Source organism: Ranitomeya imitator, chromosome 6, assembly GCF_032444005.1.
Source record: "Ranitomeya imitator isolate aRanImi1 chromosome 6, aRanImi1.pri, whole genome shotgun sequence".
Lineage (NCBI taxonomy): Eukaryota > Metazoa > Chordata > Amphibia > Anura > Dendrobatidae > Ranitomeya > Ranitomeya imitator.
The window spans coordinates 340444632-340458629 of NC_091287.1; the positions used below are offsets into that span (position 1 = coordinate 340444632).

Here is a 13998-nt window from a genome sequence, read left to right on the forward strand (position 1 = left end):
GGTTTTTAAATACATCAGATAGGGATTGCATACATTAGTTAGGACTGCTCTGATAAGGGTATACCGTGAAGATTGGTAGAGCAGCTTAGTATACATTTTTTGCAAAAAACGTATCAACCAAATACCCTGTTTTTTACATCTTTTACTAGCACTTGCGGATTACTGCAACATTTTTTCAAACTGAGTGTTTTTGGTTTTACTATTCTCTTTTGTGTCTTCAGCCCATGTGTTCCTGTTTACATTAGCAGCAATTGGTACATTTTATTGCACTTTATGAAATATTTGGAAAAATAATTTCAAATTTATTCTACTTGTTAGAAACATCTTTTTAATTGAAGGAGTTTTGGTGACATTAATTTTTACCTAAATGTGTGTGTAATTCAGGCTATAAAATATTTTATTAAATGGGTTTCATAAAAAATGTTGCACCATTTCCCGTCTATGGCCTCGGAGTTTCACTTCCCATGGCTGCCTGTACATACAGTTCACTGAGAATCTAAAGTTATCTTTTTAACAATTGATGTCCGCTTATAATAATGTTTCTTCCCCTGAATATCCCTCTTACTGGGTGCACTAGTTTAATGCAGCAGACAATTCGTGTCTTCGGGCTCCTGAGATGTAAATTCGGTGAGGATCAGGCATAATCTATTTTAAATTAAAATTAGTTTATGATAAGCAATGTGTTCATTAATATTAATATATTCATTCATTTCTATCATGTGTATACACATTTAAGTTTTTGCTTATACGTGTGATTAAAAAAAAACAATCTCGTATTTTATGGATCAGTGCAGTATGCCATTTAGTCCTTTATGATAAATGCGCTTTTGCAGTCTCCTTATGGCAATTTCAGCTGTGTGAGTCCTTCAGATTTCTCTCCTCCTTGCTGTAATATTGTCTAGTGGATGATCTCATGAGTTAAAGCATTGACAATGGAGCTAAAATAGGGGGAATAAGGTTTTGTCGCTCTTGAACAAGTCATTTACAGAATCTGATGCTTTTAGACAGAGGGCCCAGTGGGAAAAGCTGCTGAGATCTTGGTGCTTTTGTCTCAGACATAATATATGATCCCAGAAAGACAGTCTCAGCTGCCTCCACAGTCTGTAGTATTGACATAAAACTGTGCATTTATAAATGCAGCCTTTTACCAAGCTACTTCTATTTAATTTGCCTGCAAGGACCATGTTTTACCCTATGCCCATGATGTATAGAGCTTGATTACTGCAGTCTAAGTAAAGTGCTCACACAGACAGATAAGCCGTCTTTTTATTATATCGGGGCATCTGGCTTATAAATATGACGGAAAGGAAGGTCATGTATAGTATTAAAGCGGCTAAAAATGTATTATAGAATAAAATGTTAAAGCGCGATTTTCCAGCGTGAAGCCGTTTATTGTGAAGGAGGGAGTGGGGCTTTTGTTCAGGTTCTTTTTCTGAAACACCATGACTTTGGTCTTCTTTTGGTTGATGGACATCGCCCATGGGGTGCTGAATGTTTCCAACTTTGCCAGGCTATCTTGGAAGCCTCTCTCGATTGGGGAGAGTAGCAGGAGCTCATCTGCGTACATCAAGAACCTCACCTCTTGGTCGTGCAGACTGAGCCCTGGGGCGAAGCAGGGTTCCAGAGCTGCAGCCAGTCCTTTTATGTAGATGTTGAAAAGGGTTGGGCTCAGGCTGCATCCCTGTCTGAAATGACCCTGCCTGAAGAAAGCTGTCCATTTCCCGTTCACCTTCACACTGCAATGGTTCTGCCGCCTTTTCCGCTCTCCAGGAGTTTCACTCAGATTGGCTTCCGGCCTGTTCATGAAAGACCTTCTTGAAGACCCAGAAACATGGAAATATTTTGCCTTGTTTTTTTGCTGTGGGTGTGGGTCTTGATTCATGGGTGTAGATGTGATCGTTGATGCGGTGGGTCGGCATGAACCCAGCTTGGCTTTTGTTGATGTTATGTTGGGTGAGGAAAATGGTGATCCTTTTATTAACCCCGACATAGGGCGTAATAGTACACCGATATCAGACACCCTCCCTTTGACGTGGGCCCCGGTGCATCTATTAGATGTTCCAATTCTGGCGCTTTGCCTGGCTCTTCCCACTTGCAATGTAGCGGTGGGAAGTGGGGTTCATATTTGTGGGGTTGATGTCATCTTTGTATTGTGTGGTGACATCACGCTCACGGATTAGTAATGGAAAGGCGTATCCCTAATGATTCCCTATTAAAGCGCCCATTCAGTATAGTGCTCAGCAGTGTTCTGCCACTTCTGTTCACGATTCTGTCATTCTGTCTTGCGGTCTGTACTGAGTCACTGTAAACTCCTCTACCAGTACGAATGAGTTGCCATCAGGTGACATGTAGTCCTTCTCTATAGCTGTTCTGGTGTTTACGTCTCCACAGATAAGAACCCCACCCTTCTTTCTCTGTCTTTCTCTCTTTCTCTTTCTTGCTTTCTTTCTCTTTCTTTTACTTCTTCTGTTGCTCGCTCTCTGACTAATGGAGTCCTTTAGTTAACAGGTAAATTCTGCTGTCAAGTTCCTTTTCATAAAATCAAAGCTCTGGATGCAACTTCCAGTTAGGGATAAGGTTTTTGACCTTGACACAAATGTAGTATTTCGCTAAATTTGCTGCTTCAGTGTTTTGTTTTTAGATCTTTTAGTCAGATGCTTCTTTTTATATGCAGTTATAAATATTTTATATCTTTTTCCATTTTTTTTTTAACAAATATGTGAAGTTTATGCAAAGACTCAATATTTTCATTGTTGACCCTTGTTTTTCAAGATTTATGTAATTTGCCCTGGCATGCTGAGTTTCATTGGGAAAAGTTGATCTTTGCCACGAATAAAGAATGGTATCTAAATATTCTTAGACAAAATTGTGAGTGAGCCGACTCACTCCCTTTGATCAAAAGCAACCCCAAATATGAATGGTCTCCTGTTGTTTTTCTGTTGGTATGACACAGGATTCATGGCAGTGCCCAACTTTTCTTCTCCAATCATTCTTCCAGATGTTCGAAACAGTCTTTACCCCAGTCCTCTGCAGTCCAATCCGTGTGCTGACTGCAGAATGTCAGTTTATCTATGATGTTTTTCTTGAGAAAGAAGTGGCTTCTTTGTTGCCCGTTTGACACCGTGCCAGCCTGCAAAAGCATTTGCCTCACTGTGGGTGCCATTACACTGACACATGCCTGGTGCCAATTCTGAGCAAGCTCTGCACTGTTGTTCAAATTGATCCAGTAGATGAATCCTCTTTTATGAGACTGTCCTTGCAATTGTTAGGCATTCTTGGGCACCCTGAACCCTTCTTCATAGCAAATGATCCTCTTTGTTTCAAGTTAGAAATCCATGATTACAAGAATCTGCCCCCTTTTAATGCAATGCGACCAGTCTGCTCTTATAATTGATTAATTTTGTAGCTGGGCTGAATATCAGTGTAGATGCTTTTTTGTGATTGCTAAAATTTTAGGGCAAGGAATAAATTTGCATTTTTGTATATGGACCACTCTTAATAACAATTTAGAGTTAATTCAAATTGTCTCTATAATAACTGAAGCAACAAACTTTGTGAGAACCAAAATTTGTGGCAGTTGCAAAACTTTTGACCATGACTATGATTGACTCCACTGCAGTTTTCATGGGCTTTTTAGAGACAGTTTATGAAGGCTGCAGCGGTTTCTTTTCACATGCTGTGGGAGGGTCAACTTGTCTTTCTGTGTCTAACCCTACAGAGCTCTAAATGGAATATGTCAGCAGAATTTTACCTCCCAAATTATTTATATGTGCATGTAGCTCATTCAAAGACAAGTCCAGCAAAACCTTTTATATTGCCAGTCTGTTCCTCAGTTACTGAAAAAAACAGCATTTGAATTGCTATTCTAATGAAGATATGGATCTGAAGCCTCTGTCACTCCAGCTCTATTCACCGCCCAGCTCTGCCTCCTGCGGATTTGACATTGGGCGGGGAATAGAGATGAACTGACAGAGGCTTCAGATCTATTGGCTATCGATGCAAATGCTGAATTCCCAGCAAAGAAAGAATGGACTGGCAATCTAAAGATATTGCTGGATTTGTCTTTGAACTAGCTACATATTCATATACATAGTTCGGGTTGTGAAATCCTGCTGACAAATGGCCTTTAAAGATTGATGGACCCTGGACCCTAGTTTTTAAAATGTGTTATTCAGTTTGCTTTTTTATTGTCTGATTCTTTAGGAAAATTACCGTATATACTCGAGTATAAGCCGACCCGAGTATAAGCCGACCCCCCTAATTTTGCCACAAAAAACTGGGAAAACTTATTGACTCGAGTATAAGCCTAGGGTGGAAATGCAGCATTTACCGGTGAATTTCAAAAATAAAAATAGATCGTTATTTCCCCATAGCTGTGCCATATAGTGCTCTACACCATTCATATTTCCCCATAGCTGTGCCCCATATAGTGCCCTGCACCGTTCACTGTGCCCCCTAGCTGTGCCATATACAGTGCTCTGCACCGTTCACTGTGCCCCATAGATGTGCCATATACGGTGCTCTGCACCGTTCATTGTGCCCCCTAGCTGTGCCATATACGGTGCTCTGCACCGTTCATTGTGCCCCCTAGCTGTGCCATATACGGTGCTCTGCACCGTTCACTGTGCCCCCTAGCTGTGCCATATACGGTGCTCTGCACCGTTCATTGTGCCCCCTAGCTGTGCCATATACGGTGCTCTGCACCGTTCATTGTGCCCCCTAGCTGTGCCTTATACGGTGCTCTGCACCGTTCATTGTGCCCCCTAGCTGTGCCTTATACGGTGCTCTGCACCGTTCATTGTGCCCCCTAGCTGTGCCTTATACGGTGCTCTGCACCGTTCATTGTGCCCCCTAGCTGTGCCTTATACGGTGCTCTGCACCGTTCATTGTGCCCCATAGATGCTCCACATTAATCTGTGCTGCCGCTGCTACTGCTGCAATAAAAAAAAACACATACTCACCTCCCTTGATTGCAGCTCCCAGCGTCTCGTTCCGGCGCCTCCATCTTCCCGGCGTCTCTGCTCTGACTGATCAGGCAGAGGGCGCCGCGCACACTATATGCGTCATCGCGCCCTCTGCCTGATCAGTCAGAGAGCGCAGACGCCGGGAAGATGGAGGCGCCGGCCGGGAAGATGGAGCGACGCCCGGCGGCTGGAACGAGGACAGGTGAATATAACATACTCACCTAGTCCTGGCGATCCTCGCGCTGTCCCCTCCTGTCTTCGGCGCTGCAGCTTCTTTCTCTATCAGCGGTCACCGGCACCGCTGATTAGAGAAATGAATAAGCGGCTCCGCCCCTATGGGAGGTGGAGCCGCTTATTCATTTCTGTAATGAGCGGTCCCACGTGACCGCTGAAGAGAGGAAGAAGCTGCAGCGCCGAAGCCCGTGGGATGGCAGGGATAGCGCGAGGATCGCTGGGACTAGGTAAGTATACCTCAGCGCCCTCAGCCCCTCACCTGCCGACCCCACCGCTACCGTGACTCGAGTATAAGCCGAGGGGGGCACTTTCAGCCCTAAAATTTGGGCTGAAAATCTCGGCTTATACTCGAGTATATACGGTAACAGAATTAGAACTGGTTGTTACACTATTAATTGGCCTCCCCCTTACTCGACTTTCCCCTCTCTAGTCTATCCTTAATGCAGCAGCCAGGGTCGTCCATCTGGCTAGTCATTACTCGGACGCGTCCGCTCTTCGTCAGTCATTACACTGGCTGCCCATTCATTACAGGATACAATTCAAAGAACTTGTTCTCACCCACAAAGCTCTCCACAGTGCGGCACCCCCATACATCTCCTCCCTCATTTCGGTCTATTGGCCTAGTTGACCGCTGCGCTCTGCAAATGACTTTCAACTAACCTCTGCTCTAATCCGTACCTCTCACTCCCGACTCCAAGACTTCTCCCGCGCTGCGCCAATCCTCTGGAATGCTCTACCTTAAGATATTAGGACCATCCATAATTTGCATAGTTTTAGGCGCTCGCTCAAAACACATTTGTTCAGAGCGGCCTATCACATTCAGTAATCAAAGTCATGTTATGTTTGTGTGTGTGTGTGTGTGTAGCTTATTCACTATCTCCAGCTATCCCCCACCCCCTGAAGATGGCGGGACCATCATTGTAAATACATCATTGTAAATACACACCTGTACTTTGTATCTCCCCCACCTCATTGTAGATTGTAAGCTCTCACAAGCAGGGTCGTCTTATTTCGTTTTAATTATTGTATTGTTAACGTTGTTACTTACGACTGTTGTGTTTGAAACTGTTAAACTGTAAAGCGTTGCGGAATATGTTGGCGCTATATAAATAAAGATTATTATTATTACAGTATAATATGTTCAGCGTGAATACCTCAATAGTGTAACTTTGCCTTCAGGCTGATCATCTCACTAAGCGGGGGAAGCCACTTCCTCATCAAGAATCTATGGAGATCGAGACTGTTGAGGAGAGGCCCGTCAAGCGTTCTGCTCCCACTATTGAAGAACTCTCTGAGATGGAGCGTTTGGAGGAATTGGACACATGCATGGTGAGTGACAGTGTGTTTTCCCACTTTATAAAAATATATAGCTGAGTTTTTAGGCCAACATTTTCTATTGCTTATTAAAATATGAAAAAACAAGTGGTGCTCACCAATGGAGTTACTTGTTTTTTTGTTTTCTAAATCATCCATTAAGTCATGTAAAATGCAAGTGGGGGGGGGGGGGGGGGAACAGGTGACATACTGGACTACTAGTGGGAAGGATCTACAGTAAAACAGTTACACCATTGGTGAGTACCATTTTCTTTGATTGAAGTTCTGTTTGCATTGTGTTTTCATGGAAGTGTAGCACCACCATAAATGGTTCCAATACTCCTGTGACTTGTGTGTGCCGAATAATTATTTATTTTTTATTATTATTGCGCCATTTATTCCATGGAGCTTTACATGTGAGGAGGGGTTTACATAATAAAAACAAGTACAATAATCTTAATCAATACAAGTCACAACTGGTACAGGAGGAGAGAGGACCCTGCCCGCGAAGGTTCACAATCGACAAGGGATTGGTGAGGATACAGTAGTTGTTCTGGGAGCTGGGAATAGTGATGATCAATTTGTTCTTTCAGGCTTTCTTATTAAAGTGTTGAGATATATAATATCTTTATTTTTGTTTGTGTCCTATTTAAACCGATCAAAAGCCATATACGGACGCATACCTGCTAGATGGAGGTTAAAAGGATACACTTAGAAAAATTTTAAAGTTTTTTTTCTAACAAGCATAGACAGGCCTAAAGTATTCTCTATCTAGCATAGTCAAGCATTGTGTGCACTTGGCCTAGCACACACAGACCAGTTGCATTGTGAATTATTTGCATTATAATGTAGGGCAGGGTCTCATCCACTTTCATGATATCATAAAGCTTTTGAAGTTCAAGTGGGAAAAACTTGACACTGGAGCTAGTGTCAGTAACCTGCATTACATAAGTAGAGTGGGCATAATTAATTAAAAGACTTCTCAGACCATTCTAATAAATTGTATTTTCTTGCAATTACCCTTCTGTTTTGCTGCTTGAGATTGTGACACAACTCCACATAATCTTATTCCCTTTTGTCCTTGCCAAAGATCATTCAAGCAGGATCCACATGTGTCATGGAAAGTAGAGATCAGACTTTTAGGAATAAGATAAAAAAAATAGGGTTCTCCTTGTTAAGAAATCCTGTGCACTTTCCGATACTGTGTTAATGCTTTCTCCGAGCGCAGTAAGAATTGCCTTGTAATGTGAAGTGGATCTTCCAGATGAAAAATGTTGATGGAAAATGTTGTACAGGGACCTGGCACCAGCAAATAACTAAACTACAATCTTTTATAATTTTGAGATGTATTACACTCCATTGTGATATCTTGTAAGTCAAAATAGTGGGTACACTTACTGTGCTCATGAGTGGGTTTTATACTGTAACCTCTTAAAATTGTTCATCTTGCTGCATAAGCATCTGTATTTTACTTAAGGTTTATTTGTTTAGATGTTTCCTTTAAAAAAAACAAAAAGCTTCTAGTTACTACTTGAGCATTCGGATACTAAAAGTAAGTTACCATTGGTTGTAAAATCTGCAGATGTAAGAGATTCAGCCTGGTCAGCTTATTATAGAATTATATTGTGTATTTTAATTGGAATACAATGAAACCATAAGGATGGTCAACATCATCTTATCCTAGTGTAGAATTGAAATAGACTGTTTGCCTGTGACCCATCCATAAGTGTAAACTTCATTGTTTGGTCAGTGAAGATCTAATGAGTTCAAACAAAATTAAAGGGAACCTGTTGCCCCCAAAATCGAAGATGAGCTAAGCCCACCAGCATTAGGGGCTTATCTACAGCATTCTGTAATGCTGTAAATAAGCCCCCCGATGTAACCTAAAACATGAGAAAAAGAGGTTAGATTATACTCACCCAGGGGCGGTCCCGCTGCAATCCGGTCCGATGGGTGTCGTGGTCCGGGGCCTCCCATCTTCTTACGATGACGTCCTCTTCTTGTATTCATGCTCCGGCGCAGGCGTACTTTGTCTGCCCTGTTGAGGGCAGAGCAAAGTACTGCAGTGTGCAGGTGCCGGGAAAGGTCAGAGAGGCCCAGCGCCTGCGCACTGCAGTACTTTGCTCTGCCCTCAACAGGGCAGACAAAGTACGCTTGCGCCCGATCCACAGCGTGAAGACAAGAAGAGGACGGGATCCTATGAAGATAGGAGGCCCCGACCAGACTGCGACGCCCATCGGATTGGACCGCCCCCCCAGGTGAGTATAATCTAACCTCTTTCTCTTATCTTTCAGGATACATGGGGGGGGGGCTTATCTACAGCATTCCAGAATGCTGTAGATAAGCCCCTGATGCTGGTGGGTTTAACTCATCTTCGATTTTGGGGGTGACAGGTTCCCTTTAAGGTAACACAACTCCTTCAGTACAGTAGGCCATGAAAAGTCTATAGCACTGTAGTGAGCATGGTGGCCCCTTCATTCTGCTGATCGTTGTGAGGTCTTGGTTCTGGGGGGCAGGCACACCTTTAAGTTATAAACTCTGCTGGAATTATAGATTTCCTCTAAGTCTAACCAATAATTACACACCAGTACCAATTATGTGGTGTGCGGATATGTGTCTTGCTAATATTAGTCGATATTTTTTGTGATTAGCCGTAATTTACAGACAATTGACATATAGATTAAAAACTTGCTTTTTTTCTGTAAATACTTTTAATCTCACAGTCAGAAGCTTGTCATCTGTCCTGCTGTCAGTTGCTGCAATCTCTCCAGGCAAGCATAGCTGCTAAAAGCAATAGCAGGTGTAGAATCTAACACTTTCCATTCACTTAAATATACAGTACAAGGATTTTCTTTCACACCTAATCCATTTAAATTAAAAGGCAAAAAAAGCTCTACTAGATCAAAAGTAATTTAAAGATTTTGTCCAAAGCTGAGGGTTTTTTTAGGCTTTGATGCATTTAAAACAAACTGAGGCATATACACCTTCCAGGGCCTAACACACCCTCCATTGTGGCGGTTCTGGAAGCAGATTCTCTTCTGTTAAGGTACCTTCACACATAATAATTTCGTTAACGATATCGTTGCTTTTTGTGACGTAGCAACGATATCGTTAACGAAATCGTTATGCGTGACAGCGTCCAACGATCAGGCCCCTGCTGGGAGATCGTTGGTCGCTGGGAATGATCAGGACCTTTTTTTGGTCGCTGATCACATGCTGTCATCGCTGGATCGGCGTGTGTGACGCCGATCCAGTGATGTGTTCACTGGTAACCAGGGTAAATATCGGGTTACTAAGCGCAGGGTCGCGCTTAGTAACCTGATGTTTACCCTGGTTACCATTGTAAAAGTTAAAAAAAAAAAAACGTACATACTCACATTCCGGTGTCTGTCACGTCCCCCGGCGTCAGCTGACGCCGGGGGACGTGACAGACACCGGATTGTAAGTATGTACTGTTTGTTTTTTTTAACTTTTACAATGATAACCAGGGTAAACATCAGGTTACTAAGCACGGCCCTGCGCTTAAGTAACCCGATGTTTACCCTGGTTACCCTGGAACTTCGTCATCGTTGGTCGCTGGAGAGCTGTCTGTGTGACAGCTCTCCGGCGACCACACAACGACCTAAACAGCGACGCTGCAGCGATCGGCATCGTTGTCTATATCGCTGCAGCGTCGCTAAATGTGACGGTACCTTTAGGCTTCAGAAGTCCTATGACTTCATTTTTCTTCAACCCAGGTATCATTTTAATCAGTATAACAGCGCCAACCTGACAGTGCCTGCAGTTTATGACTGGTTTGCTTTAATGGTTGGTGAACATCTTCTTTATTTTAAACACTATTATTCATATCTTCTCTGCAGCAAACGCTGCTGCAGGGAAGATATGAATCGCGGCTTCAGCACCAGTGGGGGGGACAGCGCTTAATGTAGCGCTGTCTCCTGCACGGCACACGGACTGCACACGGACAACGTCCGTGTGCGGTACGTTTTTTACACGGACCCATTGACTTTAATGGGTCCGTGTAATACGTGCGCTCCCACGAACACTGACATGTCTCCGTGTTTGGCACACGGAGACACGGTCCGCAAAAAATCAATGAAATCTGCACAGATGCATTGATTTTTATGTGTCTATGTGTGTCAGTGTCTCCGGTACGTGAGGAAACTGTCACCTCACATACCGGAGACACTGACGTGTGAAACAGGCCTGAAACATTATAGTCTATGGCCCCATTGGCGCACACGCCCGAATCCCATTTTGCGGGGGGTTTGGATGTAAGCCCTGACTGAGCCACAAAACAGGTACTCTCCTACAGCAGAAACATATCGCTCAAGTTGGTGAGACACAGGTCATGAGAAGACCTCTTCACTGCCAGCATCTGTACTCCAAATAAGTATATTCTCATATAAATGCAACAGACTGGAGAAAATCAAGGGTTTGGAATCCTCTTTAATGCAATTTGTTTACAGGGAAAAAGACAAAGCCCCTAATTATAGTGATTTGCAAATGTATTATTTTCCCCAACAGACACTTGAAAAACTAAACATAACAGAAAGATCTGAAAGTATCACATGGCTTACTAAATTTTTTGAGCAAGTTAATTTGGAACTGATCTTACATAAGCCTCCAAGACAATATAATGTTATCATGCCTACAATGAGAGACTATGAGGGTCCTGTTGTTTTAGCTTTCCTGATTCATGAGAAGCTATCGTAGCAGCAGTGGCATAGCCTCCAGGCTCATGTGCTTATTCACTTCATTAAGCTGTCAGATCAGCAATTCCTTTGGCGCACATGCCATTGAGAAGATGGCTCACAACAAATGCATCAAATTCTTAATCCTTGGGGACAAAGAAGTTAAGTTTAATGCGTATTGACAAGCAAATTCTTCATAAACCTCTGTGAGATGATGGAAGTATTTATGAAGGGTACAAGTCTGATATACAGTACTGTTGATGGTCTAGGCCCTGAAGTGATTGGTACCTGGCGTGACCAATACCAGTTTTGATTTATTTTTCCCTATGATTCTAGATAAATTAAGGTTTCGCTTTCAATTAACCAAATGTTTCATTTATTAGGATGTGTCACCTTTTTAAGAAATTGGAGTCAAGTACCTTGGAAAAAGTTTCTGAGCTCCCCAAATTCTGCTGGTCTTTTCTGTTTTGTGTTGCGTCACTCCATTGCGGTGATATTCACATTTGCTTTTTCTGCAGTGCAATATGTGAAATCTTTGCTTGCAGTTACGAAGTTACATAGTTATATAGGTTTAAAAAAGACCTAGGTCCATCAAGTTCAACCTTTCTTCAAGAATTGTAGATTTTGTCTCAAATTTAACTATAACCCGCAATGTTATCTGTATCAAGGAAATCATCCAGCTTTTTTTTAAAAGCTGTCAGTGTCTGTCAACCTGAACGTTTCTTCAGACTGCTCTGGGGACAAGAACGTTCACCAGTCTCTCTCGGGCACTGCAAATCACAGCTCTGCATTTTCTGCGACTGCTAGACCTGCTGTTGATCTGTGGTTGGCAGTATCTTTGAGGGACCGGTGAAATTGTACAACCCCAGATAAGACTGTGAAGAGATGCCCAACTGGACTGCAAAGCAGAGATGTCACATGCTGCACTGCAAAAAAAAAGTCAAATGTGAATATCTCTGCAATGAAGTGATGTAGCTCATGACTGAAAAAAGTGTCAGAATCGGGGGGAGATCAGGGTTTTGCAAGGCATTTACCTTGATTTTATTGAGCCATTGACATATCCTCTTTAATCGCTAATATAAATGGTCAAATGATGACATTCTCTTGATTTACTGTACAATGTTAGAATGATAGAACTAGCTCAAAATAGTACTAGTGGTTCGCAGCTGCTTGCAAGAAAAGACCACAACAAAGCAGAGCACCAAGGTGGCAAACACTACTGGGTGATTGATTAAAGATTTCTGATATCCTGGTTTGCTATAACTGATGTATACTGATAGCACCAATCTGAAAACACACAGTACAGTGTAGCAATATTTGCTGATCACCCATTGGTACATTCATTAAGCATGAAGAAACTATGAGATTACCCTGATCCCGAGCCATAAGAACAGAAGAGGCAGCAGATGTTGCTAAGGCATATGGAATCTGGCAGGAAAATGCCTCGACTGCCTAAAATGATGGCTGCACTGAGCTTGATTACCGAGAAATGGCCGTAGAGGCAGCGCTATTACTCTGATTTTAACATCGCACAGTATGATAGAACATGGGTATAACTGCAGGAAAATGGGCACCATAGCTAAATCCACAAATTGTCATTTTCAGATTGCCTAGCTATACAATGTCCCCTAAGTAGTCAGTATATTGATGTGTGTCAGAGAGAGTATTTTTGTCCATATGTCTATGCTTTATATGTAGTTAGTGTATAAATAAACTGTAGCTTTAGATGATGGACCAGTGGTGGCGCTGTCTGTTGTGAATTCTGTGGCCAGGCTCACTCCTGTGGTCAAGAGTGGTACTGCGGCTTCTGAGTTTCCTTCCTCAGGTGATGAGGTTAAGTCGTTAGGTGCTGCTCTATTTAATTCCACCTGGTGCTTTGATCCTGGCCTCCAGTCAATGTTCTAGTATTGGTCTTGCTTCCTCCTGGATTGTTCCTGTGGCCTGTCTTCCTGCATAAGCTAAGTTTTGCTCGTGTTATTTTTGCTTGCTATTTTTTCTGTCCAGCTTGCTTTATTGGTTTTTCTTGCTTGCTGGAAGCTCTGAGACGCAGAGGGAGCACCTCCGTACCGTTAGTCGGTGCGGAGGGTCTTTTTGCCCCTCTGCGTGGTTGTTTGTAGGTTTTTGTGTTGACCGCAAAGCTATCTTTCCTATCCTCGGTCTATTCAGTAAGTCGGGCCTCACTTTGCTAAATCTATTTCATCTCTGTGTTTGTATTTTCATCTTACTCACAGTCATTACATGTGGGGGGCTGCCTTTTCCTTTGGGGAATTTCTCTGAGGCAAGGTAGGCTTATTTTTCTTTCTTCAGGGCTAGTTAGTTTCTCAGGCTATGCCGAGTTGCATAGGGAGCGTTAGGCGCAATCCACGGCTACCTCTAGTGTGGTGTGTTAGGATTAGGGATTGCGGTCAGCAGAGTTCCCACGTCTCAGAGCTCGTCCTTTGTTTTTGGTAATTGTCAGGTCACTTTGTGTGCTCTGAACTTCAAGGTCCATTGTGGTTCTGAATTACCTGTTCATAACTGCTGTCCTATAGTATTCATCTTTTAGGTAAAGTCAACATTTACTTAAGAACATAGGACTACACTAGTCACAGAACAATAAGGGTATGTGCACACGTCAGGATTTCTTGCAGAAATTTTCCTGACAAAAACTGGACATTTCTGCCAGAAATCCTCATGCGTTTTTTTCGCGTTTTTTTCCAAATGCATAGAATAGCGTAAAAAACGCAGAAAACCCGCAAAATTAGTGAACATGCTGCTTTTTTTTTTTACCGCGATGCTTTTTTTGGCGGAAA

At 42.7% G+C, this 13998-nt stretch overlaps 1 protein-coding gene across 2 annotated transcripts in view; it reads left to right on the plus strand.

Moving 5' to 3' along the window:
* The window catches only part of CARMIL1 (capping protein regulator and myosin 1 linker 1), a 376826-nt gene that overhangs the window by 298585 nt on the left and 64243 nt on the right, over positions 1–13998 (plus strand). For both annotated transcript variants that reach the window (XM_069730895.1, XM_069730896.1), the window contains exon 29: positions 6378–6527. In XM_069730895.1, the coding sequence (XP_069586996.1) occupies positions 6378–6527 (150 nt within the window). The remainder of the gene's footprint in view (positions 1–6377; positions 6528–13998) is intronic.